The 26,525-nt window shown below is 40.7% G+C and overlaps 1 protein-coding gene across 1 annotated transcript in view; it reads left to right on the top strand.

The window, feature by feature from the left end:
* The window catches only part of ABCA13 (ATP binding cassette subfamily A member 13), a 409,559-nt gene that overhangs the window by 342,006 nt on the left and 41,028 nt on the right, over positions 1 to 26,525 (top strand). Inside the window, exon 58 of the mRNA XM_055589635.1 lies at positions 20,986 to 21,136. Coding sequence (XP_055445610.1) covers positions 20,986 to 21,136 — 151 coding nt within the window. The remainder of the gene's footprint in view (positions 1 to 20,985; positions 21,137 to 26,525) is intronic.

Raw genomic sequence — 26,525 nt, 5'->3', positions numbered from 1 at the left:
AATATCATCTGCTTCTGTTAGGTCCATACCATTTCTGTCCTTTATTGTACCCATCTTTGCATGAAATGTTCCCTTCATATCTCTAATTTTCTTGAGATCTCTAGTCTTTCCCATTTTATTGTTTTCCTCTATTTCTTTGCATTGATCACTGAGGAAGCTTATCTCTCCTTGATATTCTTTGGAACCCTGCATTCAAATGGGTATATCTTTCCTTTTCTCCTTTGCCTTTTGCTTCTCTTCTTTTCTCAGCTATTTGTAAGGCCTCCACAGACAACCATTTTGCCTTTTTGCATTCCTTTTCTTGGGGATGGTTTTGATTACTGCTTCCTATACAGTCTTGCAAACTTCTGTCCATAATTCTTCAGGCAGTGTATCAGAGCTAATCCCTTGAATCTATTTGTAACTTCCATGGTATAGTCGTAAGGGATCCTCCTCCCCAGATTCCACCATTCCCGCCTTCCTCCTCCTCCGCCTCTTCCTCCTCTTTTCTGGAAGAGCTAAGATGGTGAGTGTACAACACACAGAAGCCACGTCTGCTGGAAACTGAACAGACACTGCCTTTCTCGTCATTACACTCTGATCTCATTCTGTATTTCACCCTGTCGCTTTAGGGCAAGTAACTCTCCTACTCATTTCAGCTTTCCTCTGCGTTGCACTTGGTGGAGTAAATTAGAAACCTCTCCCAGTGCAGCACGGGGTGTGGGCTCTCCAGGAGAGCTGGGCAGGCTTCTAGAATAAGGTCTGCATGTGTCATTCTTCATGCCCACCTTCTGTAGCAGGAATGCTGGAAGTGCATTCTGAGAGAAAACAAATACTATCATCTGAAATACTTATAAGAATCAAGAAAACAAGCAAACTAAACACACACCACTTTTTTAACATCCTCATGGAAGTAATTGACATTAACACTCTGAATTCCCAGACAAATTTTTATGATTGGAGATGAGATGATTTTAGTTTTTCCTTTCTAGTTATTCCAATAACTTGATCTCTACCTCCTGTTGATGTTCAACCCTAGAGTAATGCGTAGCAATGCACAATACTGTCTTCCCCACCTAAGTAGTAGAGATGCTCACACAAGATAAAATTCTGATTCCTTGTTTATATCAAAATCCTTTTGGATCTGTATCTTATTCAGGGATACAAGAATGAGATACAATTAAGATTTGAATTTTAAAAAGGGTTATCCATTTATTCCCATACCCATGCATAGTTGATGTTTATTGATTTGAAGTGACCCACTTAGCATTTAATACACTGTTAGGTTTATTTATATAAACTTGATATGTTTATGTGCTTTAAGTTTCAAACTCGTTTGCATTTTCTGGCACAAATTCTACCCTACATCTTTCAAACTATGGTTTTATAATATATTTTATGATCAAAGAAAGTTCCTTCATCATCAGCTATCAGAATTTTCCTGTTGTGAAATCTACATAGATGTAAAGACTTGTTAAAACATTGAAAATATTGATGATTCTAAGCCTTCTTATTTAGGACTATGGTTGCTACACTTTTTGCAGTTTTCTAGTGATTCTTCCGGAGAAGGCAATGGCACCCCAGTCCAGTACTCTTGCCTGGAAAATCCCACGAATGGAGGAGCCTGGTGGGCTGCAGTCCATGGGGTCGCGAAGAGTCGGACACGACTGAGGGGCTTCCCTTTCACTTTTCACTTTCATGCATTGGAGAAGGACATGGCAACCCACTCCAGTGTTCTTGCCTGGGGAATCCCAGGGACGGGGGAACCTGGTGGGCTGCCGTCTCTGGGGTCACACAGAGTTGGACACGACTGAAGTGACTTAGTAGCATCAGCTGCAGCGATTCTTCATTAAATTTTAACATAACCTGCATATTTCACATTCTGGATGTGTCTTAATATTTTATGTAATTTGATAGTGCTGTGAAAGTAATTAATTTTCCTTCACTTATATTTTTAATTGATCAATGTTGATATCCAAGGAAACTAATTTTTTAAAGCTGTATCCATTTTGTAAAATTATTTTATTTGATCTGTTATTTTCCTAGTTAAGTATCAGCATTTTTCTTGGTAGAGAAAAATATTACTTCTTATTTTATAATATTTATATATCTAATATTTATCTCTATATTTTTTATGATTGAATTTATTTGAACTAGAATTATGCTAAACCTGCATATGTAATAAGTATCTTTTACTAAGAACTCACTTTTCTGAATTTTTCCATTAGGAATGATTGCTGATTTTATCTAAATTGTGAATATCAGTGATCTTTCATCATTTGAACTATATTATTTTACATATTTTTAAAGGAATACATATGCACACTGGTTAACTTTTCTGTTCAGTGTCTAAATATTCAGTTCATAAATACTACTTGTAGTTGAGCTCTTTTCTTTTTTGCACTAAAAGTCTTAATGAAGACTCTGTGGGTTCTTTTAATCAGTAAAAGCTTGCTTCTTTTGATGCTTAGACATCTTCTTGATTTTGTTTTCTTTTATAATTTCCCCACTTGTGTTTCTTTGTTATCTCTTTCTTGGTCTTCTTTATTCAGCTGGCATGTCTCCTAGAATGAAACATTTTCTCTTCTCTTTTCAGCATCTTTGTTTTCTAGTTCTACTTTCTGGGAGATTTTTCTCAACTTTTAATGTAATCATTGCTTTTACATTTTTACTAGTTTATTCTCTGTGGTTATTTATTTATTTATAAAACATGACATCCTATTTGGTTTTTGTTCCCCCTCTCATTAATCCAGAGGTGACTGGATCTTTTTCCTCTTCTAACTTGATCATATAAAGAGATTTTAGATTCAGACTGTTGCTAAATTTTTGTATTGTTCTTTCTCTTTTTAAAGAAGAAGGTGCACATGTGTCGCATGCATCATGTATTTGGATATATGCCTGTTTTAATTGGTGTCAGTACTGATCATCAGCTTTTCCATTTATATTTATAGTGTCTAGTCCTACCTAGGTTTTGTTTGTTTGTTTTAATGAAGGATAACTGGGATGTAGAGATATATGTGTTATGGTTGCTGGAGTATCAGAGACTTGCCTCCGTGATGAAAGACAACCTGAGTGTATGGATGTCCGCAGGTCCCATGGTCTTTCTCAGAAGCTCTGGATGTTGCTCCATTGTCTGCTGCCTATCAGCCTCACTTTGCTTCCCTTTCAGATATCTGTATTGTCTTATTTTCTTTCCCCTTAAATTTACCAGAAAAAGCAAAAAAACAAAACCTATTAACTATTCTTCAAGAATTAGAGAATTCATAGTTTTTTTTTTTATTTTGGATTATGTTTAGCCCTCTCTCATACGTTTTTAAATTAAATTCGAGAAGATAATTTTGGTTTCCTTACTGTCCTTCTTTATTTGAAGTTATGACCTGTTATTCTCATCCTGGGAGACTTTTTATTTTGATGCCCTTTTACCTGCCATTTCTCTCCTTGGACTAATGTTTCTCTTTCACTGAGGCTGCTCTATCTCATGTTCTACCAGGATTGTGTACATATTTCCTAAGTGTTTCAGACACCCTCTTGATGAATTTTCTGGATGTTGCTCCCTTTTCACTCTTCAACACTGTTTTTAGGGGGTATCATTTTACTTCTCTTAGCAAAGGTGTGCTCTTTCTTAAGTTGATATTTCTTGGAAGCAGTGGTAAGCAGGCTTCTCTACGCAGGTAGGACTAGTTGTGTATAAAATTTAGAGATGCCTGCAGGAGAGGGGCGGAGAAGGCAATGGCAACCCACTCCAGTACTCTTGCCTGGAAAATCCCATGGATGGAGGAGCCTGGTAGGTTGCAGTCCATGGGGTCGCTAAGAGTCAGACACGACTGAGCGACTTCACTTTCACTTTTCACTTTCATGCACTGGAGAAGGAAATGGCAACCCACTGCAGTGTTCTTGCCTGGAGAATCCCAGGGACGGGGGAGCCTGGTGGGCTGCCATCTATGGGGTCGCACAGAGTTGGGCACCACTGAAGTGACTTGGCCGCAGCAGCAGGAGAGGACTGGGCGCAGGCCCGTGTGGGTGGCCGGCAGGTTTTTCCCTTTCGTTGGCCCCTTGTACTGAGGTGGCATTGGTTCTCGCCTGTGCTGCCTTGTCCTGCAGCTCTGAGCCAGGGTAGAACACAGACACGAGCTGGGACTCAGAGCGGCACCTGAGGTTTCTGGAGCCCTGTCTTCTGGTGGCTGTTCTTTCTTCTCCGACCCAGGATCCAGGTGCTGCATCTGTGGGTGGGGGAAGGTGGATGTAGGTTTACCTACCTTTCTTCACATATTCTCTTCTATGATTCAAATCCTTATTATGAACTGGGTTTTTAATAGTTTCTTAAAATCCAAGTCCTTTGGTTATAACTATTAAGATGCCCTCTAATATTATTACAGATTATTACATTGCTTCTCTGTATGAAGAAATTTTGTTGAATTTTATGGGCTTCCCAGGTGGCACTGGAGCCCGCCTGCCAGTGCAGGAGACATAAGAGATGGGAGTTCGATCCCTGGGTCAGGAAGATCCCCTGGAGGAGGGCATTGCTGCCCATTCCAGTATTCTTGCCTGGGAAATCCCATGGACAGAGGAGCCTAGTGAGCTACAGTCCATGGGGTCACAAAGAGTCGCACATGACTGAAGTGATTTGCACACATGCATATAGAGGCATTTTAAGGTAAACATTATGGATGTAATTTTTAAATGGAAGTTTGACCTCTGGTTGTAATGCTGATAATGAGGTAAAGTGAGAATTGATGTGGATTAATATGAATTAACATTTTTTTTCTCCGAGATGTAGGCAAGGTTCAGTGGTAACCAAACCAGGAGAGAAGAGTTGAGGAGAAAAGAAAGAGGCCCAAATAGTTCTGGGAACATAGTGCCATACATTTTGAACAGGGGCATTGAAAGAAGATTGAGAAGTGTGAGTCAAGATTTTCTGAAGATTGGAGTGTTAACCAGCAGTAGAGTTGCAAACTAAAAACCAAAAAAAAAAAAAAAAAAAACCACTGAGGGCAGAAGATCAGGGCTTTACTGTTGTTTCTTCTTTTTTTAAATTTTATATTTAGTCTTATGGTCCCTGCAATATATGCTCTTTTCTAAAAGGGACAAATGCATCATATTTATGTTATTTTTCCTTTTTCTTCCTAGACAAAACTATAAAAGGTAAATATGCTTCCTGAAACAGACAGGGATGAAGTTGTGCTTTTGATGTAAATTGTTGCCTTTGAATGTGGTAGATGATTACCCAAATTATTTAGCATAAATAGTAAACATTTGGTATTATCTGTAATAACACTGATGTATTATGATTTCCATGGGGAAGGATGATGCTTTTTAGCCTCAAGCTGTTACCTAGATCACAGAAGAGTATATTTTAAAGGCTGTGGGCTTTGTATGGATACTATTTAATACTTTGGTCTAAAATATCAGTTTCCTTTTTGCATTCTTTTTATCAGGTAAATAATTTTTGTGATGTTGCTTTAGCATTTGTCATCCTCATTTTAGCTGTTTGGAATATGCAATGCATACATGTGGTAGAAATACTCAAAGACTGTAGATTATGGGGTAACTGGGTTCCCTAGTGGGCCGGTACCCCTCTGGAGGGTTCATGCTTCAGTCTGTGCTCCTGCTTGCCTAGACATTGTGGAGGGGGAGGGGATGAATGGGAGTTAGTCATCAGCATCTATTTCTCAGTTTCTGAAATAGTAATTGGTCTACATTTTGGCTGCCATCCTGGAGTCCGGGGGGCCATTTCTATTTCCTGGAAAATAATTTCATCCAAATGTAAGTTTATTTGCTTTGATATGGGCAAAATAATGTCTTCTTATTGTTTTACTTTCCTCTATATTTGTAATGTCATTGTTTTTATTTCACATTTTAAGCTTTGTGATTTTTATCTTTTTTTCCTTAGTGGAATGGATCTTTTGTTTACTTTTTTCATAAAATCAGCTATTAATTGTTCTGTTTTTTGTTTGCATTTATTTAATTTGTGCTTTATATTTATTCTTTCCTTCAATGTCCTTTTAAATTTTCTCTAGCTTTTTTAGTATACTGCTTAATTCATTAAATCCAATTAGTTCTTCTGTTATTGAAAATTTTAAATCCATGAACTTTCCTCTGATCATTGTTTTTGACAACATTCCACGTATGATTTCATTTTGTTATTTTCCATATATTTTGCACAGTCATTTGATTTTTCATTTTGGAAAGAGCTTTCATTTTGACATTTCAAAGTTCTGCAATGTTTTGTTTCTCTGCTGGTTTATTTCATTCACTAGGAAATTTTCACATGCCCTATTTCTTCTTGGTCTATTTTTGTTTCTGTTGAATGCTCCTTTTTTATTTTCTGCATGCCTCACATTTCATCTGACAATTTTGAGGGTTTTCAGACTGTGTTCAACTTCTCTGGTTTCTTCTACAAATATAATTGTATATAGTACATAATTTTATACTTTATAGAGACTATTATCTCCTCAGCATAAACAATAGCAAAGTCCATACGTTCCCAATTTCAGACATCACCCCATCTTTTCTTTTTTTTAATGAATTTTCTCCTTTCACTTTTTACCCCTAGAATTTTTTTGGGGGAGGTGATACGGCATCACTGATGTAGGAGTGAGAACTGGACAAAAGCAGAGACTTTGGTGTCACTTGGTTGTCAGACCTTTACCGGCGTCTCCACGTGAAGCAGTGTAACTCATACATTAGCTTTTTTCTTTGACCTCTAAACTTGTAAAATAACAACCTCGAGTTTTCCAGAGTGTTCTTTTTTAATTGAAGAAAATATGTTAGAATTTCTGAGACTCCAAAAACTTTAAAGAATGCCATAAAATTGAGGCATTGTCATCTTATGTCTACTGTTCATCAACAGCTTATTAGCACTAAAAATGAAGTTATTTTGCTAATAGTATTATTTGTAGCTTGTTATTTTCTATGAGACTCAGTAGATTTTGACACATGACATAGTAAAGTTAACTTACACTTCTAATGTAGGAATTACTAGTCTCACATTGAGAAAATAAAAACCATAGCAACTTTGCCTGTCCCTGCTTAAATATTCCAACTATTAAATAGGTAGAGAATATAAACATTCCCAATTTGTCAATTTTTTATGAATGTCCTGGTGTTTTAGTATTTCTTTATATGAAGATTCATTATAAAATTTTATTTTTTCTTAATACATACATATATGATTGAAGTTCAGTTAACATGCAGTGCTTCAGGGGCACAGCAAGGTGGTTCAGTTATAGATACACACAAATATTATTTTTTAGATTATTTTCCATTATAGGTTATTTATTACAAGATACTGGCCATAGTTCCCTGTGCTCTACAGTAAATCTTTGTTGCTCGTTTCATATCTGTTCTTTTTAATTAAAATCTAGCATACCATTCATACTAAGTCAAACAAGTGGAATCAAAATGTCAATTTTTTTAGCCTTGTATAATTTTAAACAGAGCTACCAACTATTAGAATAATTTAAACTATTTAAAGAAAAAACCACTCTTCCTGACAATGTCTATTATAGTCAGAAATAGATATTATATTTCTACTCATAACACATTTAATATAATTTGAATCCACATAGGTACAAATATATGCAAGATATATTACAATTATCCTGTGAGCTAGTGACACTCAGGCTTACTGTCCTGATTCTGTGAGCTGCAATGACTTATTCAACCTTTAACCCTGACGTGAGGAGGGGCGTGTATGGTGAAGCGATCCTGCGGACAGGGCGGCGCTGCTGGTCCCCGTGGTTTCCCAGGTGGACCAGCATGTCTCATTTCACGTCTGGCATCAAGTGAGAAAGCGCTGAACGGACAGTCTAGTGAGAGTGCAGCAGGAGACTGGCAGAATCCCAGCATTTGTTCTTTAGGAACAAGTCTTCAATGTATCCACTTCATCTTTCCTGGAGTAAATGAGTAGATTGAAGACTTGTGCACCAGCAATGTGTCTAAGGCAATGAGCCACTTTGTTGCCAGAAGTTTGTAGTGTTGCCTTGGGCAGGAAGGCAAAAATCTCAGCCATAGAAAAATATGATTGGGTATCATTTTACTGTTTTGAAAGGACATTACTTAATCAGGTTGCTGGCTTAGAGATAATAAAAACAAATACAAGTCATAGCTTCTGCTGCTGCTGCTGCTGCTGCTGCTGCTGCTAAGTCACTTCAGTCGTGTCCGACTCTGTGTGACCCCATAGACGGCAGCCCACCAGGCTCCCCCGTCCCTGGGATTCTCCAGGCAAGAACACTGGAGTGGGTTGCCATTTCCTTCTCCAATGCATGAAAGTGAAAAGTGAAAGTGAAGGCGCTCAGTCGTGTCCGACTCCTAGCGACCCCATGGACTGCAGCCTACCAGGCTCCTCTGTCCATGGGATTCTCCAGGCAAGAGTACTGGAGTGGGGTGCCAGTGCCTTCTCCGAGTTATAGCTTCAGTACTCCCTGAAAGAGTGACCGTGTTCTCTGAATGTTGCAGGTGTGCTTGTGTTTAAGTACTGATCTGAAGGACCTGAGGGAACTCTACTTGTAGTAGACAGTAGAATATGTGTGCTGTGTGTGGCATGTCTGTGTGTTTCTGTGTGTGTGCGTCTGTGTGTTAGTGTGTGTGTTTATGTGTGAACCAGGGCAATGAACTTATTCTGTCTTCAGAGAAGGAGCTAAAACAGAGCAACATGTCAGCATCGTGTCACTCTAAAGCCACATCAAGTCATCATGGGGGTTCAGCTCCCGGAAATCCAGTCGCTGAGTTTGTTCTTGGGCTCAGGGGTTTCTCCTGACACAGGGCTCATGTCCAGGAGTCAGTGAGACTGACTCACAGTCCAGTTGCTCAGGAATCATGTGTGAAGACAGCCCTGCACTCACCTGACGACAGAATGGGGGTGAATTAGTGGGTAACCTTGCAGTGAAATGTGGACGGTGTCAGCAAAACATCAAGCATTTTGAGGGCAAACAGGTTTAAAGTACTGACAGGAAAGCAAATCAAACCAGGGCCACCAAACAGTTCTTTCCTGGCTCTTTTTGACCTATTTTGGCAGCTTACAAACTGCTGATGATACAAAGAAAATTAACGGCCTGAAGTGAAAAGCGAAACCCTGGTAAAACCTTTCCCAACATTAAACCATTGGTTTGGTAAAGACCTCTCAGAATGCTCCAGACATTTTATTTAATTTTCATAATTTCATGCCCTGTTATTAAATAAAGAGAAAAATAGCCTAGTCAGCATGCATCGTGGTAAAAACCACTCAAAGTTCATTCTTATGTCAGACCTTCAACTGAAAAATGTCTTGCCTTTCCGATTGGCACTAGAGCATAAAGCATACAGTGTTATGACCTTTCTTATTAGTTTGAGATAACTGAAATGCAAGTATGTGGAAACTGAAAAATAGATGTGAGCATTTTCCAATAGCACATAGATGTGATTGACAGTGATTTTGATTTGGAAAATGTTTGGCTAGCATCACTCACAGATGAGTTGGGAGATTAATATCTACAGGTTCATCTTCTTTTAGGTCAGTTAGAATGAACTCTGGTTTGGTCCTGTACTCTGGCCTTACTCCATAGCTTCATTGTCATATGATGCCCTTTTGTACATACAGGGGTATTATATTTTGTATTTTTTTCTCTAATTAACTTTTATTGGAGTGTAGTTGCTTTACAGTGTCATGTTAGTTTCTACTGTACAACAAGGTGAGTCAGCCATACGTACACATGTATCTCCTCTTTTTTGGATTTCCCTTCCATTCAGGTCCCCACAGAGCACTGAGTAGAGTTCCTTGAGCTACATAGTAGGTTCTCACTGGTTATCCATTTTATACATAGTATCAATAGTGTATATATGTCAATCCCATCTCCCAATTCATCCAATCCTCCCCTTCCCCCTTGACATTCATATGTTTGCTTTCCACATTCGTATCACTGTTTCTGCTTTGCATATGAGATCTAGATGTTGAATATAGAAAAATGGTATGTACATGTGTACTAAGTTGCTTCAGTCATGTCCAGTTCTTTATGACGCAGTGGACAGTAGCCCATCAGGCTCCTCTGTCCATGGAATTCTCCAGGCAAGAATACTGGAATGGGTTGCCATGCCCTCCTCCAGGGGATCTTTCTGACCCAGGGATCAAACCTGCATCTCTTATGTCCCCTGCATGGCAGGTGGGTTCTTTACCAGTAGCACTACCTGGGAAGGCCGAAAAAATGGTATAGATGATTTTATTTGTATGTATGTTTTCACAAGGCTGTGCCCACTCCATCTCTGGTTTGTAAGTTGATGTCATTGAAAGTGAGTCATGTTCAAGCTGAACTTGAGGTGTCAGGTTGATCTCTTCGAGGCCTTATTTCCTCCGAAATTTTGATAAAAAATGTTTTCTAGTTACAGAGCAGCAGGTATTTAAGCTAATGAGATAGAGCTAAGGAAACCTTGACATGCTTTGACTTCATGTGTCTTTAATGCTGTTTGAGCAACTAGCTCCACTGCGGTTCAGGAGCCCCACAGAGATGAATGCCAATTCATAATAAAAACTATAGAACTGACAACTGTCCTGTGCCAGATGTGAGCAGGGAGGCGATTCCTTCTCACTCAAAGCAAATGCACACATTTTAATTGCATAGCAGGCAGAAGATGCCCTGCTCTAAAAGGAGAGGGTAAAAGCACTTTATCTCACTCCATTGTGAAATCTTGTCCTTAGTTAAAAGCTATCAGTCCTGTGTGGCTAGAAATTAGGCTGCAGTCACTGGGCTAAGTAACGAGTAAGTCTGAAAAGAAAAAGGACCAGACTCTTCCCATGGCTGGACCCCTGCCTCCCCAGCCCACCATCACTCACTTACTCTGAATTGTTCGCCTCTTCCCAAGTTCAGAGATACCAACACTGGCACTAGTGGTAAAGAACCCACCTGCCAATGCAGTAGACGTAAGAGACATGCATTCGGTCCCTGGGTCAGGAGGATCCCCTGGAGAAGGGCATGACAACCCATTCCAGTATTCTTGCCGGGAGAATCCAATGGACTAGGAACTTGGTAGGTTACAGTCCACGGGGTCTCAAAGAGTCAGACACAACAGAGTGACTAACACTTCCACTTTCCCAAATTCAAAGATACCAACTGGAGGGTTACAGGCAGAGTGTGGGCAGAAAGTCCTAAGCCCACTGAGTATTGAAAAGGGTAATTAAAAAAGCTATTCCATCTCTTTAAATAGTCAGAATGTTTAAATTCATACAAGCTTCATATTGTTAAATTGTCAAAGACTTGAGATGGGGAAAGTTGTTTCAGGAAACCATGAAAACTTATTCCTGCAGAACTTAAGGTAAGATTTCTGGGTTGGGAAGATCTGCTGGAGAAGGGATAGGCTGCAGATATGCAGATGACACCATCCTTATGGCAGAAAGCGAAGAAGAACTAAAGAGCCTCTTGATGAAAGTGAAAGAGGAGAGTGAAAAAGTTGGCTTAAAATTCAACATTCAGAAAACCAAGGTCATGGCATCTGGTCCCATCACTTCATGGCAAATAGATAGGGAAATGGTGGAAACAGTGAGAAACTTTATTTTTTGGGGCTTCAAAATCACTGTGGATGGTGACTCCAGCCATGATCCTTGGAAGAAAAGCTAGACAGCATATTAAAAAGCAGAGACATTACTTTCCTGACGAAGGTCCATCTAGTCAAAGCTCTGCTTTTTCCAGTAGTCATGTATGGATGTGAGAGTTGGACTATAAAGAGAGCTGAATGCTGAAGAATTGATGCTTTTGAACTGTGGTGTTGGAGAAGACTCTCGAGAGACCCTTGGACTGCAAGGAAATCAAACCAGTCCATCCTAAAGGAAATCAGTACTGAATATTCATTAGAAGGACTGATGCTGAAGCTGAAGCTCCCACACTTTGGCCACCTGATGTGAAGAACTGACTCATTAGAAAAGACCCTGACGCTGGGAAAGATTGAAGGCAGGAGGAGAAAGGGAAGACAGAGGATGAGATGGTTGGATGGCATCACTGACTCAATGGACCTGAATTTGAGTAAACTCCAGGAGTTGGTGATGGACAGGGAGGCCTGGTGTGCTGCAGTCCATGGGGTCACAAAGAGTTGGACATTACTGAGCGACTGAATTGAACTGAACTGAACCCACTTCAGTATTCTTGGGCTTCCCTTGTGGCTCAGCTGGTAAAGAATCAGCCTGCAATGTAGGAGACCTGGGTTCAATCCCTGGGTTGGGAAGATCCTTTGGAGAAGGGAAAGGCTACCCACTCCAGTATTCTGGCCTGGAGAACTCCATGGTCTATATAGAACATGGGGTCGCAAAGAGTCGGACACAACTGAGTGACTTTCACTTCACTTCGCTTCTTAAACAGTAAAAATTGTGTTGTGTGCTGTACTTAGTCACTCAGTCATGTCCAACTCTTTGCAATCCCACTGGCTGTAGCCTGCCATGTCCCTCTGTCCATGGGGATTCTCCAGGCAAGAATACTAGAACGGCTTGCCATGCCCTACTCCAGGACATCTTCCCAACCCAGGCATTGAATCCAGTTCTCCGGCATTGCAGGTGGATTCTTTACTGTCTGAGCCACCAGGGAATCTTATAAATTAACATGTACAACAGTTTTTTAAATGAAAACTTTGCATTGAGATATGTAATACCTAGAACTTCTCAGTGTGTAACGCGTGGTGGGTTTTCATCATGTTAGCCCACCCAGATAAGCACATAAGCAAGAAATTAACCTTTGCCAGGACCCAGAAACCACCATCATGAACTCAGTCAAGAGCCCTCCTCCAAACTAAAGCAGTATTCTGACTTTTATCACCTAGATTATAGTTCTCCTGTTTTAAAACTTTATACACATGAAATCATACAGCATATGCTTTGGTTAGGGGCTCCTTTCTGGCAGTGTTGTGTTTGTGAGATGCATTGTGTTGTTACGTTTTGCAGTAGTTCACGTAGTTAATATTGACAGAGATGTGTTGTGAGCATTTGTTGTTGTTGAGTTGCTCAGTCATGTCCGACTCGTTGTGACCCCGTAGGCTGCAGCATGCCAGGCTTCCCTGTCCCTCACTATCTCCCAGAATTTGCTCAAACTCATGTCCATTGAGTCAATGATGCCATCCAGCCATCTCACCCTGTCACCGCCTTCTTCTCCTGCCCTCCGTCTTTCCCAGCATCAGGGTCTTTTCCAATGAGTCAGCTCTTCGCACCATTGCATTTGTTGGGGAACATATAAGGCATCCCAGTTGTATACATATTAAGGAACATGGCTGTTTGCAGGGAGCACGTGCATTTTCAGCCTTTGTGGATACTGACAAACTATTTTGCTATATGATTCATATACCATAAAATTCATACTTTTAAGTGTAGAAATTTGGTGGTTTTTAGTAATTCACGAAGTTATGCAACTATTTCTACTAATTCCATATCATTTGCATCACTTTTTTTTTCGCCATGCTGCTTGGCAAAGAGGATCTTAATTCCCCCACTAGGAATGGAACCTGTGCCTCCTGCAGTAGAAGGGTGGAGTCCTAACCACTGGACTGCCAGGGAAATGCCCATTTTCAAGTGGCTGTTCCCTGTTGTCCCTCCTCCCTGTGGCGGCTATCAGTCTGCTCTCTGTCTCTGTGACTCTGTGTCTCTATTACAGACATCTGTAAGAATGGAATCACACAGCCTTTTATGTTTGGCTTCTCTCACCTAGCGTGTTTCCAAGGTTCGTTTGTGCTGCAGCCTGTGTCAGTCCTTCACTCCTTTTTATGACAACAGTAGTTAATGGTATGAGTCTATCAAATTTTGTTTATCCACTCATCAGCTGAAGGACATTTGGTTCTCTGCTTGTTTTGTTATTATGAGTAGGCTTCTATGAACATTAATGTATATATTTTATCAGACATATGTATTCAGGTCTAATGAGTGTATAACCAGAAGTGGAATACTGGGTTGTATAGCTAGGTATCTAAGCATAGCATTTGAGAAACTGCCAAACTGTTTTCCAAAGCAGCTACATCATTCCTGGTAGTCATATACAAGGGTTCCAATTTCTCTACCTCCTCACCAACATTTGCCATGTTTCTTGTTTTTTATTATGGCCATCCCTTGGGGTGTGAACTGTATGTTATTATGGCTTTGATTTGTGTTTCTCTAATGACTAATGATGCTGACAACTTTTTCTATGTTTATTGGTTATTTGGAGAAGGAAATGGCAACCCACCCCAGTGTTCTTGCCTGGAGAATCCCAGGGATGGGGGAGCCTGGTAGGCTGCCGTCTGTGGGGTCGCACAGAGTCGGACACGACTGAAGCGACTTAGCAGCAGCAGTACATCTTCTTTGAAGAAATATACATTCAGATCCTTTGAACATTTTTCAAATTGGGTCACTTTTTTAAAATTATTGACTAGTATGAGTTGTTTACATTCTAGAGTCAGCCCATTATTAGATATATGATTTACAAAAACTTTCTCCAGTTGCATGGGTTATCTTTTATATTCTTGATAGTGTTTTGAAACACAAAAAAATTAAATTTCAGTTTTATGCAATTATCTTTTTGTATTTTTTCAGATTCATTGTGGTATAATTGATAAAATTTTAATATGTTTAAAGTGCATAATATAATATATAATGTGGAAAGATTTCTCTCATCTACTTAAAGAATTCATATATTACACACTGATTTTGAATCCTGAAGTTTTACTGAATTTGGTGATTTATTCTAACAGTTTTTTTTTTCAGTAGAGTCTGGATAGATGCTGTCTTTTCTATTGTTGCTTATCCTTTTTGTGTCATATCTAGGAATTATTGCTTTCTCCAAGATCAGGAAGATTCAGGCATATGTTTCCTTCTAGGAGTGTCATAATTTTGGTTCCTATGTTTAAGTTTTTTTTAAAATCAATTGTGAGTTGATTTTTACATATGGGGTGAGGTATGGATCTAATTTTTTGCTGTACAATATTTACAGTATTCCCTTATAAATTTTTTTATTTCTGTAAGTTTAATACTAATGCCTCTTGTTTAGTTTAATACTAATGTCTCCTCTTTAATTTTGATTTCAATAATTTGAATCTTCTCTCCTTTTTCTTTGGTCAGTCTACCCTGTGGATCCTCTTGTGTTTTTTCAAAGAACCAACATTTTGTTTTGTTGATTTTCCCTATAATTTTTCATATTCATTTTTTGTTGTGATTTTATATTTTTCCCTTCAGATTGCTTTAGATTTAGCTGGCTGTAATTTTTTCTAATTTCTTACTGGGAATGTTAGGTTATTGTTTTGAAACTGACTTTCTTTCATATATATATTGCAACTGTTTCTTTCCCTATATGTACTCCTTTAGATGAATCTCATAAATTTTTATATATTTTATATTTATTCTAGTCATCTCAAAATATTTTCTAGTTTTCCTTCTTTGGCATATCGTTTTCTTGGGAGCATGTCATTTAAATTTTACATATTTGTGGTCCTCTCAAATTTCCTTCTTTTTCTATTTCTAATTTCATTCTATTGTAGTCAGAAAACGTATATTGATTTTTTTAATAAGCTCACAAATATTCTATCTGGAAAATGTTTTAAGAGCATCAGAAAGGAATATCCATCTGCTGTTGTGGGTGAGGAATTCTATAAAAGTCTCTTGGTCCAGTTGGTTATAGTGTTGTTCAGGTTCTCTGTTTCCTTCTTGATTTTTCTGTCTGATTTTTCTATCCATTATCAGATGTGATATTCTGAAGATTCCAACTTTTATTGTTAAATTGTTTCTTCTTTACTTCTGTCAGTTTTTCCTCATGTATTCTGGGGCTCTGTTCTAAGGTAAAAACATGTTAATATTTGTTACATTTTCCCAAGGAATTGAGGCTTTTATTATTATGTGCTTTTCTGTGTGTCTATCAAGTTTTATACTACAATTTATTTTGTCTGATACTAGTATAGCCACTCCAAAATGCTTTTGGATACCGTTTGCATAGTATATCTTTAAAAAATTTGTTGTAAAACACACACAGCATAAATTTCACCATCGTGACAATTTTTAGGAGTACAGTTCAGTATTAAGCTATGAAAAGTTGTGGAAGAAACTTAAATGCATATTACTAAGTAAAACAAGCCCGTCTGAAAGGACTATATATCTGTGTAATTTCAACTCTATGGTGATCTGTAAGAGTCAGAGCTATGGAGACAATGAAAGATCAGTGGTTTCCAGGGAAGATGGAGAGAGGGGTGGAGAGGCTGATCACAGACTTTAGGGCAGCGAAGCTGGCCTGTGTGCTTCTGTGGGTACCTGACATCATGACTCTGACAAAGCCCACAGAATGTTCAACTCAAAATGCAAGCCCCAGGGTGGATTGTGGACATTTGTTAATAGGAGTATCAGTCAGTTTTAACACATGTGCCATAGCAATGAAGATGATAATTGGAGGGGGGTGGTTCTAGGTGACCTCCTTCATCTTCCTGTACTTTCTGTTCCACTTTCCCATAAACCTAAACCACTCTAAAAATTAAACCGATTAGTTAAAAAGGTAATAACCTCCTCTCTTCCTTTTTTATATTGTCAATTTATCTTTGTACAAAAGTGTTAAAGAATGAAAACAATGGTAGACTTGTATGGGCCACATAAAGGTGTTAGAACTGGTTCTGTAGTCAGTTCAAGGCAGCGGTGCCTTGCAGGGTTTAGTTTTAACATCTACAAAATGGAAAGTGGTGATTAAAAAAGAAGGTGAGGGGCTGGAGGGACAGGGAAATGAGGCATGACTCATACCTGCATGTTGATCTAAAACAGATAGAATAAATAGACTGCTGGTTATTTTTCCAGCAAGGGTGGGTTTGGGGGATCATCAAAGAAATTATGATTTGGGGTCTGCAACCATGGCAATGCATTGGCAAGTCCCCCTGTAAAAATGCAGAAAAGCTTTTATAGAATGGAAGGCAGGGTGGGTGGAGCAGTCACAACGAGCCTGCCGCTGACTTTCCGTTGGCTGAGTCCAGGCCAGAAGAGAGGAAGTCTTTCCTCTGCCTGTGGGCCCTGCTGCTGACACAGGGCTTGAGAGCTGCTGGTCTCCTATGTATGTTAGCCACCTAGTCATGTCTCAGTCGGTGACCCCATGGACTGTAGCCCACCAGGCTCCTCTGTCTATGGAGTTCTCCAGGCAAGAATACTGGAGTGAATAGCTGTTCCCTTCTCCAGGGGATCTTTCCAACTCAGGGATCGATCCTGGGTCTCCCACATTGCAGACAGATTTTTTTACCATCTGAGCCACCTCAACTAACTTTGTTTGACTAAAGTTTCTGTTTCTTTATTTTAAATATACCAATAATTATCAGGTTACTTTGAGGATATTGGAAATGTTCTAGAACTAGATGTTAATAGTAATGATGATTGCATAGAATGCTTTTAATATTCCACTAAATTTTATACTTAAAATGTAAAATGGCTAAAATGGTAAATTTTGTATAATGTCTTTTACCACCACGAAGAATAAAAAAGAGGGTAGAAAAAAAGTTATTGAGTGAAATTTTTCCAGAGGCAGTGGTTCAAAACAAAACCTGATGTTACATATTGAAATAAAAAATTCTAATATGCCAGTAAATTTGCTGAAAAAGATACACACCACTGTATGTCTTGTGAAATCTCTTAAATACACTGATAAAGAAAATTCCTAAGAGTGATTGAACAGATGAACGTATTTTCTAAAGAGTAGCAAAAATCAGGCTGAAATAAACTTTTGCTATTTGAAATTTAGGGAAAAATTTTACACAAAACCAAATTTTCTTGCATTGTTTACTTGTTACCAGGTACTTGTACCACTTAAATACAGATTAAAACATTCAGTCAGTTCAGTTCAGTCACTCAGTCGTGTCCAACTCTTTGCGACCCCATGGACTGCAGCACACCAGGCTTCCCTGTCCATCACCAACTCCCACAGTTTATTCAAACTCATGTCCACTGAGTCGATCATGCCATCCAACCATCTCATCCTCTATTGTCCCCTTCTTCTCTTGCCTTCATTCTTTCCCAGCATCAGAGTCTTTTCAAATGAGTCAGTTCTTCGCATCAGGTGGCCAAAGTATTGGAGTTTCAGCTTCAGCATCAGTCCTTCCAATGAATATTCAGGACTGATTTCCTTTAGGATGAACTGGTTGGATCTCCTTGCAGTCTAAGGGACTCTCAAGAGTCTTCTCCAACACCACAGTTCAAAAGCATCAATTCTTCGGCACTCAGCTTTCTTTATGGTCCAACTCCCACATCCATACATGACTACTGAAAAACCGTAGCCTTGACTAGACAGACCTTTGTTTTCCAAAGTAATGTTTCTGCTTTTTAATATGCTGTCTGCTGCTGCTAAGTCACTTCAGTTGTGTCCGACTCTGTGTGACCCCATAGACGGCCTCCTCCAGGCTCCTCTGTCCCTGGGATTCTCCAGGCAAGAACAGTGGAGTGGGTTGCCATTTCCTTCTCCTGTCTAGGTTGGTCATAACTTTTCTTTTGACGAGTAAGCGTCTTTTATTTCATGCTGCAGTCACTATCTGCAGTGATTTTGGAGCCCCCCAAAATAAGGTCAGCCACTGTTTCCACTGTTTCCCCATCTATTTGCCATGAAGTGATGGGACCAGATGCCATGATCTTCGTTTTCTGAATGTTGAGCTTTAAGCCAACTTTTTCACTCTCCTTTCACTTTCATCAAGAAGCTCTTCAGTTCTTCTTCACCCATCCATAAGGGTGGTATCATCTGCGTATCTGAGGTTATTGATATTTCTCCCAGCAGTCTTGAATCCAGCTTATGCTTCCTCCAGCCCAGCATTTCTCATGATGTACTCTGCATATAAGTTAAATAAGCAGGGTGATAATATACAGCCTTGACATACTCCTTTTTCTATTTGGAACCAGTCTGTTGTTTCATGTCCAGTTCTAACTGTTGCTTCCTGACCTGCATACAGGTTTCTCAAGAGGCAGGTCAGGTGCTCTGGTATTCCCATCCCTTTCAGAATTTTCCACAGTTTATTGTGATCCACACAGTCAAATGCTTTGGCATAGTCAGTAAAGCAGAAATAGATGTTTTTTTGGAACTCTCTTGCTTTTTTGATGATCCAGCAGATGTTGGCAATTTGATCTCTGGTTCCTCTGCCTTTTCTAAAACCAGCTTGAACATCTGGAAGTTCATGGTTCATGTATTGTTGAAGCCTGACATGGAGAATTTTGAACATTACTTTACTAGCATGTGAGATGAGTGCAATTGTATGGTAGTTTTAACATTCTTTGGCATTGCCTTTATTTGGGATCGGAATGAAAACTGATCTTTTCCAGTCCTGTGGCCACTGCTGAGTTGTCCAAATTTGCTGGCATATTGAGTGCAGCACTTCCACAGCATCATCTTTCAGGATTTGAAATAGCTCAACTGGAATTCCATCACCTCCACTAGCATTGTTCATAGTGATGCTTCCTAAGGCCCACTTGACTTCGCATTCCAGGATGTCTGGCTCTAGGTGAGAGATCACACCATCGTGATTATCTGTGTAATGAAGATCTTTTTTGTACAGTTCTTCTGTGTATTCTTGCCACCTCTTCTTAATATCTTCTGCTTCTGTTAGGTCCATACCATTTCTGTTCTTTATTGAGCCCATCTTTGCATGAAATGTTCCCTTGGTATGTCTAACTTTCTTGATGAGATCTCTAGACTTTCCCCATTCTATTGTTTTCCTCTATTTCTTTGCACTGATCACTGAGGAAGGCTTTCTTGTCTCTCCTTTCTATTGTTTGGAACTCTGTATTCAAATGGGTGTATCTTTCCTTTTCTCCTTTGCTTTTCACTTTTCTTCTTTTCACAGCTATTTTTAAGGCCTTCTCAGACGGCCATTTTGCTTTTTTAGTCATTGAATGACTAGATTCACTGTTTTTTTTTTTTTTAATGAAAGATGCTCATAACAGCTTCTGTAGTAGTCATAATTTCTCAGCAAGTTTTTCTTTACATAATGTTCCATTTTGAAAATGTAAATTTTCCTTTCTGAAGTGTTCTCAGGAAAATTTATTAGACTTTATGATTCTATCTATGTAAAAATGCATAGAAAGAAGTCAATGTTTCATGTTAAATGTGATCACATTTGAGTAGTTTAAAAATGTCCATAATGAATATCTATTAATAATACAATTAGAATAAAACAGGAGCTCTTTTCCTTTGAGTAAGTACAGTTTTGTATAGTCCTCAGCAAGTACTCGTGGAGCATTGCTACACTTAAAGGATTAGCATGAGAATATCAATGGTCGATATTACCTGAGGGCTGAGACCATGAATTTTTTCTTTTAGCCTCTATTTTTCTGTATGTTCAATCAGATATATATTATTGCTATCATAAAAGTGATTTTTAAAAAATGTGATACTGAGTGATAGCCTCACCATGGATTTATTAGATCTTCATATAAATTGTTTTGGTTGGGGGAATAATAGCTGTGATGGCCATTTATGGAGCAGCAGGCATTTTTGCCAAACCCCTCGGGAATTTGACTTTGGAGGCCAGTGGTATTTGATCACAGAAGTTCCACTGGGGAAACAGACTCTTGGAGGGCACAAACAAAACCTTGTGTGCAGCCAGATGATGCTGGGAAGCTCTGTGCCTTATGCCTGTTCTTTGACATCCAGAGCATTCGTGGCATTAGAGCTAGGTCTGTCCTAGCCACACATGGACTGCTACTAGTTCATTGAACCCATTTATACTAAGTTAATTAATTGAATTAGACAAACTGCAACAGGGCTTCCCAGGTGGTGCTAGTGGTAAAGAGCCTGCCTGTCAAGTCAGAAGACCTTAGGATGTGGGTTTGATCCCTGGGTCAGGAAGATCCCCTGGAGGAGAGCTTGGCAACCCACTGCAGTATTCTTGCCTGGAGAATCCCACGGACAGAGGAGCCTGGAGGGCTGCAACCCATAGGGTCACAAAGAGTTGGACACGACTGAGGTGACTTAGCACGCACTTAGTACCCAGCACCAACTGTCACAAGCTTGTGATCGATGAGCCAGTGTTAAGAAATGGGTGATGTTTGTCCAGAAAGTTGGATCTTCTGTATGCTGCTGCTTCTCTTGGCAGAGAGGACGTGAATCTGTCTCTTGCTGGTGCAGCCGGCATCCGCGTTGGCTACTGTCCGCAGCAGGACGCCCTGGACGAGCTCCTGACGGGCTGGGAGCACCTGCACTACTACTGCTGCCTCCATGGGATTCCAAAGCAGTCCATCCCCAAGGTAAGAGCCTCCTGGGGCTTCCTGGAAGAGGGGCCAGCTGAGGAGTGCGTGGCAGCACCCCGGGTCCTAGGCGAGCTCTCTCAGCCTGTGATGAGGATCTGCAGTGTCAGGTTAAGTGTCCCTGAAATATATTTCCAGTATTGTCACACTGAAGTTAACACAGATATGAAGTTAACACAGATATTCATGATGTATATTTAGAATAGGTCCCTGCCCAGAGAAGAAGCCGTGGGTAGGAGTGAAAGCCCACAGCCATCTGCAATCTTGTTTCCTATAGGACCCCCTCCCCCACCAAGCATCATTTACATTTAGTGGGCTGTTAATTTATAGTGAAGAGCAAATAGCATAGATTTGGATCCCAGGGCCTGTGGAGAAGGACTTAGCTCATGCGTGGACTTGGTGGGTGGATGGAAAGGATGACTTCCTGTTGAGGGGGCTGCCAGCCACATGCCTGGGCACCTTTCTGGAGGGTTCTGCATCTCCTTTCTGGGGGGTCCAGGGGGCAGATGTGTGGGGGGAGCCACAGAGTCCCCCTTCCCTTCGGGGCTGAGGGAGTGGGTGCCACTGAGAGAATCAGAAGCATCTGCCCTTCTGTCGCTTCCAGCTGTGGCCAGCGAGGCGGAGCTGACAGTCTTTACTGACAGCTCAGGCCAGGGGGCCTCAGACTGGCAGTGGTTTTACCTCCTCTGCACCTCACTGTGGAGGCTGTGGGGTGCTGCTTGCCTGTCTAGATTCTGAAGTTGGAGCAGAAATAAGGGGCGTGTGGGATGCATTTTCAATGAGCTTCTGCAGGAGATGGAGCAATCATGGGGTTCCCAGGAGACAAACCCACAGCCATCTCCTTCACCAGCCCATGAAAATTCATTCTCTGTGCTGCCGTGCCGTGCTGCGGCCTTCCTTTCTTATTTATGCCCTGTGACTCTAAGTGAAACCAGAATGAAATCTTTCCATGTCCCTAGAGGGGTGCTAGTCCACTCACCCACCTCCCGTCTCAATAAAGCAAAGACACGTGTCCGCCCAAAGGACCCAGCTCACCACAGTTTAAGCAGCTCTTGACATCCAGAGCTAGTTGCTGGCTCAGCCTTTAATCGGTGTTCATCTCCGCCAGCTTCCCTGGCTGGTTTCTGATTAAAGAGGTGGATGCTTGGCGAGCGCTCAATGCTAGCTCCCCTGTTGTCCCGGGGAGGCGGGGGAAGCACGCCCCTTGAAAGCATTCTTGTTAAAACAGTGAAGCTTGCTGTCTTCCAGAGCAATCGCTTCTGATCCTCAGCTGTCTTGCGAGCTCGCTGTGCTGAGCGTCTCCACAGAGAAAAGTTATCTTAATGGTCGCCAATTAGGAACTGGCTTCATTTCTTTCATGAAATGGCAAGTGATTTTTGCAGATAGAATCGCTGCTTGCTCAGAGGTTTCTAAGATGTCAGCACATGTGTTCCGAGAGGAATTAGCTCCCCTGATGACAAATTCCCCTCTCCTGTAAATTTTAGAAATATGTGAAATATAGAAGAGGCTGTCTGGTCCAATGCACTCATCACTACATGACCAGAAGGGATTTTGATAAAAGAGCAGAAAACAATAGTTCTCTTATTGTGGGCAAGGCACTGTTCTGTTTTACAACCACCATGGGAGCTGTGCAGGGTGTATTCCTCATTTCAGAATTGGGATGAGATGGTGAGATAGCGTCACTGACTCATTGGACATAAATTTGAGCAAACTCTGGAAAAGAGAGGACAGAGGAGCCTCCCATGCTGCAGTCCATGGGGTCTCAAAGAGTTGGACATGGCTTAGTGCCTGAACACAGGATAGGAAGCCGCCCAAACCAGTGGCTGGAATGTGGGTGGTTTGTTTTGAGGGCAGATGGACTGGCTCCAGAGTGTGGGTTCTCGGCACATTTGGGTGGCTGGCTGATCAGGTGGAGTTTCCAGTGCCCCGAATGGCTCGGTCTGCTTTTCCACACCCCGTGAGTGGCTGAAGGAGGGAAACCTCATGAGGTCATGGCAAGGCTCCTCTGACGGGGAGCTGTTCTGGGTTTCAGGACTCCCAGATCTGGTAGGAGGCTCTCCTGGTGTCTGCGCTGTACTGGGCCCTCTCCACCTGTCCTCGCTGTGGCACGACGCGCACCCTTGTGTCTTCTGTGATTGTGGAGGCAGAGCCCCCCTGGCTCTGGGGAAGGCCCGCCCCCAAGCGTCCCCCCACCTGCTGCTGCCACCGTGCTCCAGGGTCCTTGCTCATGTCCAGCTTGGGGTCTCCAGCGTGTGGTTGTATCACCCATTTCCGTGACCTTCCAGAAGTTCAAATTGTTAAGAAAAGGATGCTGTCTTCATTCAGCTTGGATTTAGGCTCAGCAGATTGATGTAATCATTTAAATTTTTTCCCCCATTGTCCACACTGCATAGTTTTGGACTGTATCCATGTCTGAGCCTGAATTCAGTTAATCTAATTTTTTAAAACTTAGGTAAAGTTATAACAAAATGATTATAACATGGTCTGGATTGCTAGAGACACATGTAAGAAAATTTCAGAGTTAGAGTCATATTCACAACACCAAACCACACTGCCCATGGGATGGGGCTGGGATTTCTGTATTTTAATTTTCCCTGGAATAGATGAGGTAGGCCCTTAGCCATCTCTTCTTTGTTAATACTGGCAGACACTAATCAGGGAAAAAACCCTATTGCATCTTTCTACTTATCTTCTCCACAGATATCACTTGTCTCCCCAAGTTTTCTTCTATTCCCAGTTTTGTTAGAAGGAGCTAGACATTATAAAACAAGAGGGACAGGAGCCAGAAGGAAATAGAGGATCAGAAGGAAGGCATTCTGCCTTAAGCCCTTCACTCCCTTGTTCCACTTAACACTTCATTTTGATCTTTTAATCTCATGAAACATTTCAATGTGGTTATTGACACATAAGCTAGTGGAAACATTTTGGCTTTGGAATCAATTGGATGGATGGATGAATCTCTGGGCAATTTATTTTGATTCAAATAATATTTATAGAAGTTCCATTTAAAGATGATTAGAGATTGAGGCGATAAAGTGAATAATCCCAAATTCTTGCCTTAAGTGCAGTACAATTTCTAGAATTTATGCCAAGGAAATATCTAGCAGCAGAGAGATCCCATTAACTATTGACATTTTGCTGTTTAGATGGCATTTTGCGACCACAGTGACTAAGGTGTTACTTTTGCCATTATTTTGACAAGAGTCCTGAGTGCAGGAAGGACTGCAACAGAACACTTCTTATTAGACCATTTTCAGCTATTTTTCTGAAAACATGACATTCTGAATGTGAATCAAACTAATATGTCCATTCCTGTATATTCTGGATTCTTTGCTGTGGTTAACCAGTCCAGAATTTGAAGGTTGCAACACTTAACCTTTTGTGAAATTGGAAAAGCATGACACATGTTTCCTGATTTCATAAAAACTCTCAGTATTAGTTTGGTAGGTTTATTCAGAAGTTCTCTTATCCGGCAGTGCATTTTCTACAGCAACAGGCTGTACTTTTGTGCTTGTCTTATTTCATTTTTCTGCTTATAAGCTTTCATTTAGGTCTTGCTAGCCTTTAAATGAACTTCCCTGTTGGCTCGGATGATAAAGAATCTGCCTGTAATGCAGGAGACCCATATTCGATCCCTGGGTTGGAAAGAGCCCCTGGAGAAGGGAATGTCTACCCACTCCAGTATTCTTGCCCGGAAAATTCCATGGACAGAGGAGTCTATGAATAAGGAGAATGGGCATGAAATAAAATTTATTTCTGATACATATGTGTATTTCCAGTCTCTTTGGCACGATTTTTATGGATCTAAAAATAACCTAAAAATATCACTTTCCCACCAGCTGCCCCAGAGCTGGTGGCACCGCCTTCCAGGAGGAGGAAGCTTCCCAGCAGGCTCTGCCTTCCCAGTTTCCTTCTTTTCACGTGAACAGAGCCTCTTCTTCCAAGAAGCCTCTTTGGCTGTCTTCTTTCATTTTCTATGTGAACGCCTGCTTGTGAACTGGTCTTATTCTCTGGAAGACCCTCTCTGATTCCAGCCATCATATCTCTGTCTCCCTCTCACAGGACTGCCTTTCACACTTCTGTCTGTTGTGAATCATTTGTTTTGTTTGAACAACTTTTTACTTACTTCATTCATTTACTTTATGTTAGGGGCTTCCTAGGTGGTGCTAGTGGTAAAGAACCCACTTGCCAATGCAAGAGATGTAAGAGATGGGAGTTCAATCCATGGGTCAGGAAGATCCCCTGGATGGGTACATGGCAACCCACTCCATATTCTTGCCTGGAGAATCCCATGGACAGAAGCGCCTGGTGGGCTACAGTCCATGGGGTTGCAAAGAGCTGGATATAGCTGAAGTGACTTAGCACACAGGCACTTTATGTTAATTGGAATTATTATACTTAATGGCGCTATGGAAAGGGATAGTACCTCTAAACCTATCTGGGAAAACGATGGCATTTCCAAGATGAACAAACTACTGACTGAGATGTTATTCTTTGCCAGATCTCAGGGGATTTAAGACCATCCTCTGGAATCTCTGGGGCCTTGAAATCTTCACCTCCTTGAATTAACTGTTTCACAACTAGACCAGTCATGGAGACTTAATTTTTTCTGGGTCATTTTGAGGCTGTACAAATAAAGTGAAATAGCAGTTGATCTTGAAAAGTGAAAATATTACTTGTTTTGTCCTGTCGGACTCTTTGCGACCCCATGGACTGTAGACCACCAGGCTCCTCTGTCCGTGGGATTTTCTAGGAAAGAATACTGGAGTAGGTAGCCATTCCCTTCTCCAGGGGATCTTCCTGACCCAGATCTCCTGCATTGCAGGTGGATTTTTTTGCTGAGTTATTGGGGAAGCCCCAGTTTATGTTAAGGAGTTTTTATTGGGTGGCCTAAATATTATCCTAATCTTAGAAGTTCTTAATATTTCATCATTGCAATTACCACTGTTATTATTACTATCCCAACTTTTATGCATTTATCAAAAAAAAGTGTATGTATGAGTTTAAAACTGTGCTCTATTGGGTTATTTAGAACACACACTTATTAGCTCACCCCCAGAGTCCTACAGAGGTTTTCCCACTTCTCTGATATTTGAATTGAGATACGATTTTGACCAGTTCAGTTACATGATGATATTGAAAGAAACAAATCTATGTTAATACTTCTAGGATCACAATAGTTAAATAAAATTGTTTACAACATTTTAAAATCATTGAAAGCACACGTTTCTTCATCTTGGCCCCCAGAGGAGCCAGCGCAGCCAGGAATCAGACAGAAAGAGTGTGAAGCAGCTAGGTGGTGGGGGGAAGCTGTTTTCTGCTGGGAGGGAAGGAAAGGATCTGGGGCTTTTAGGAGATATAAAAGTGTGACGGGCTGCAAGGTGGAGGG

Source organism: Bubalus kerabau, chromosome 8, assembly GCF_029407905.1.
Source record: "Bubalus kerabau isolate K-KA32 ecotype Philippines breed swamp buffalo chromosome 8, PCC_UOA_SB_1v2, whole genome shotgun sequence".
NCBI classification, from domain to species: Eukaryota; Metazoa; Chordata; class Mammalia; order Artiodactyla; family Bovidae; genus Bubalus; species Bubalus kerabau.
This window is presented reverse-complemented; position numbering and strand designations above follow the sequence as displayed.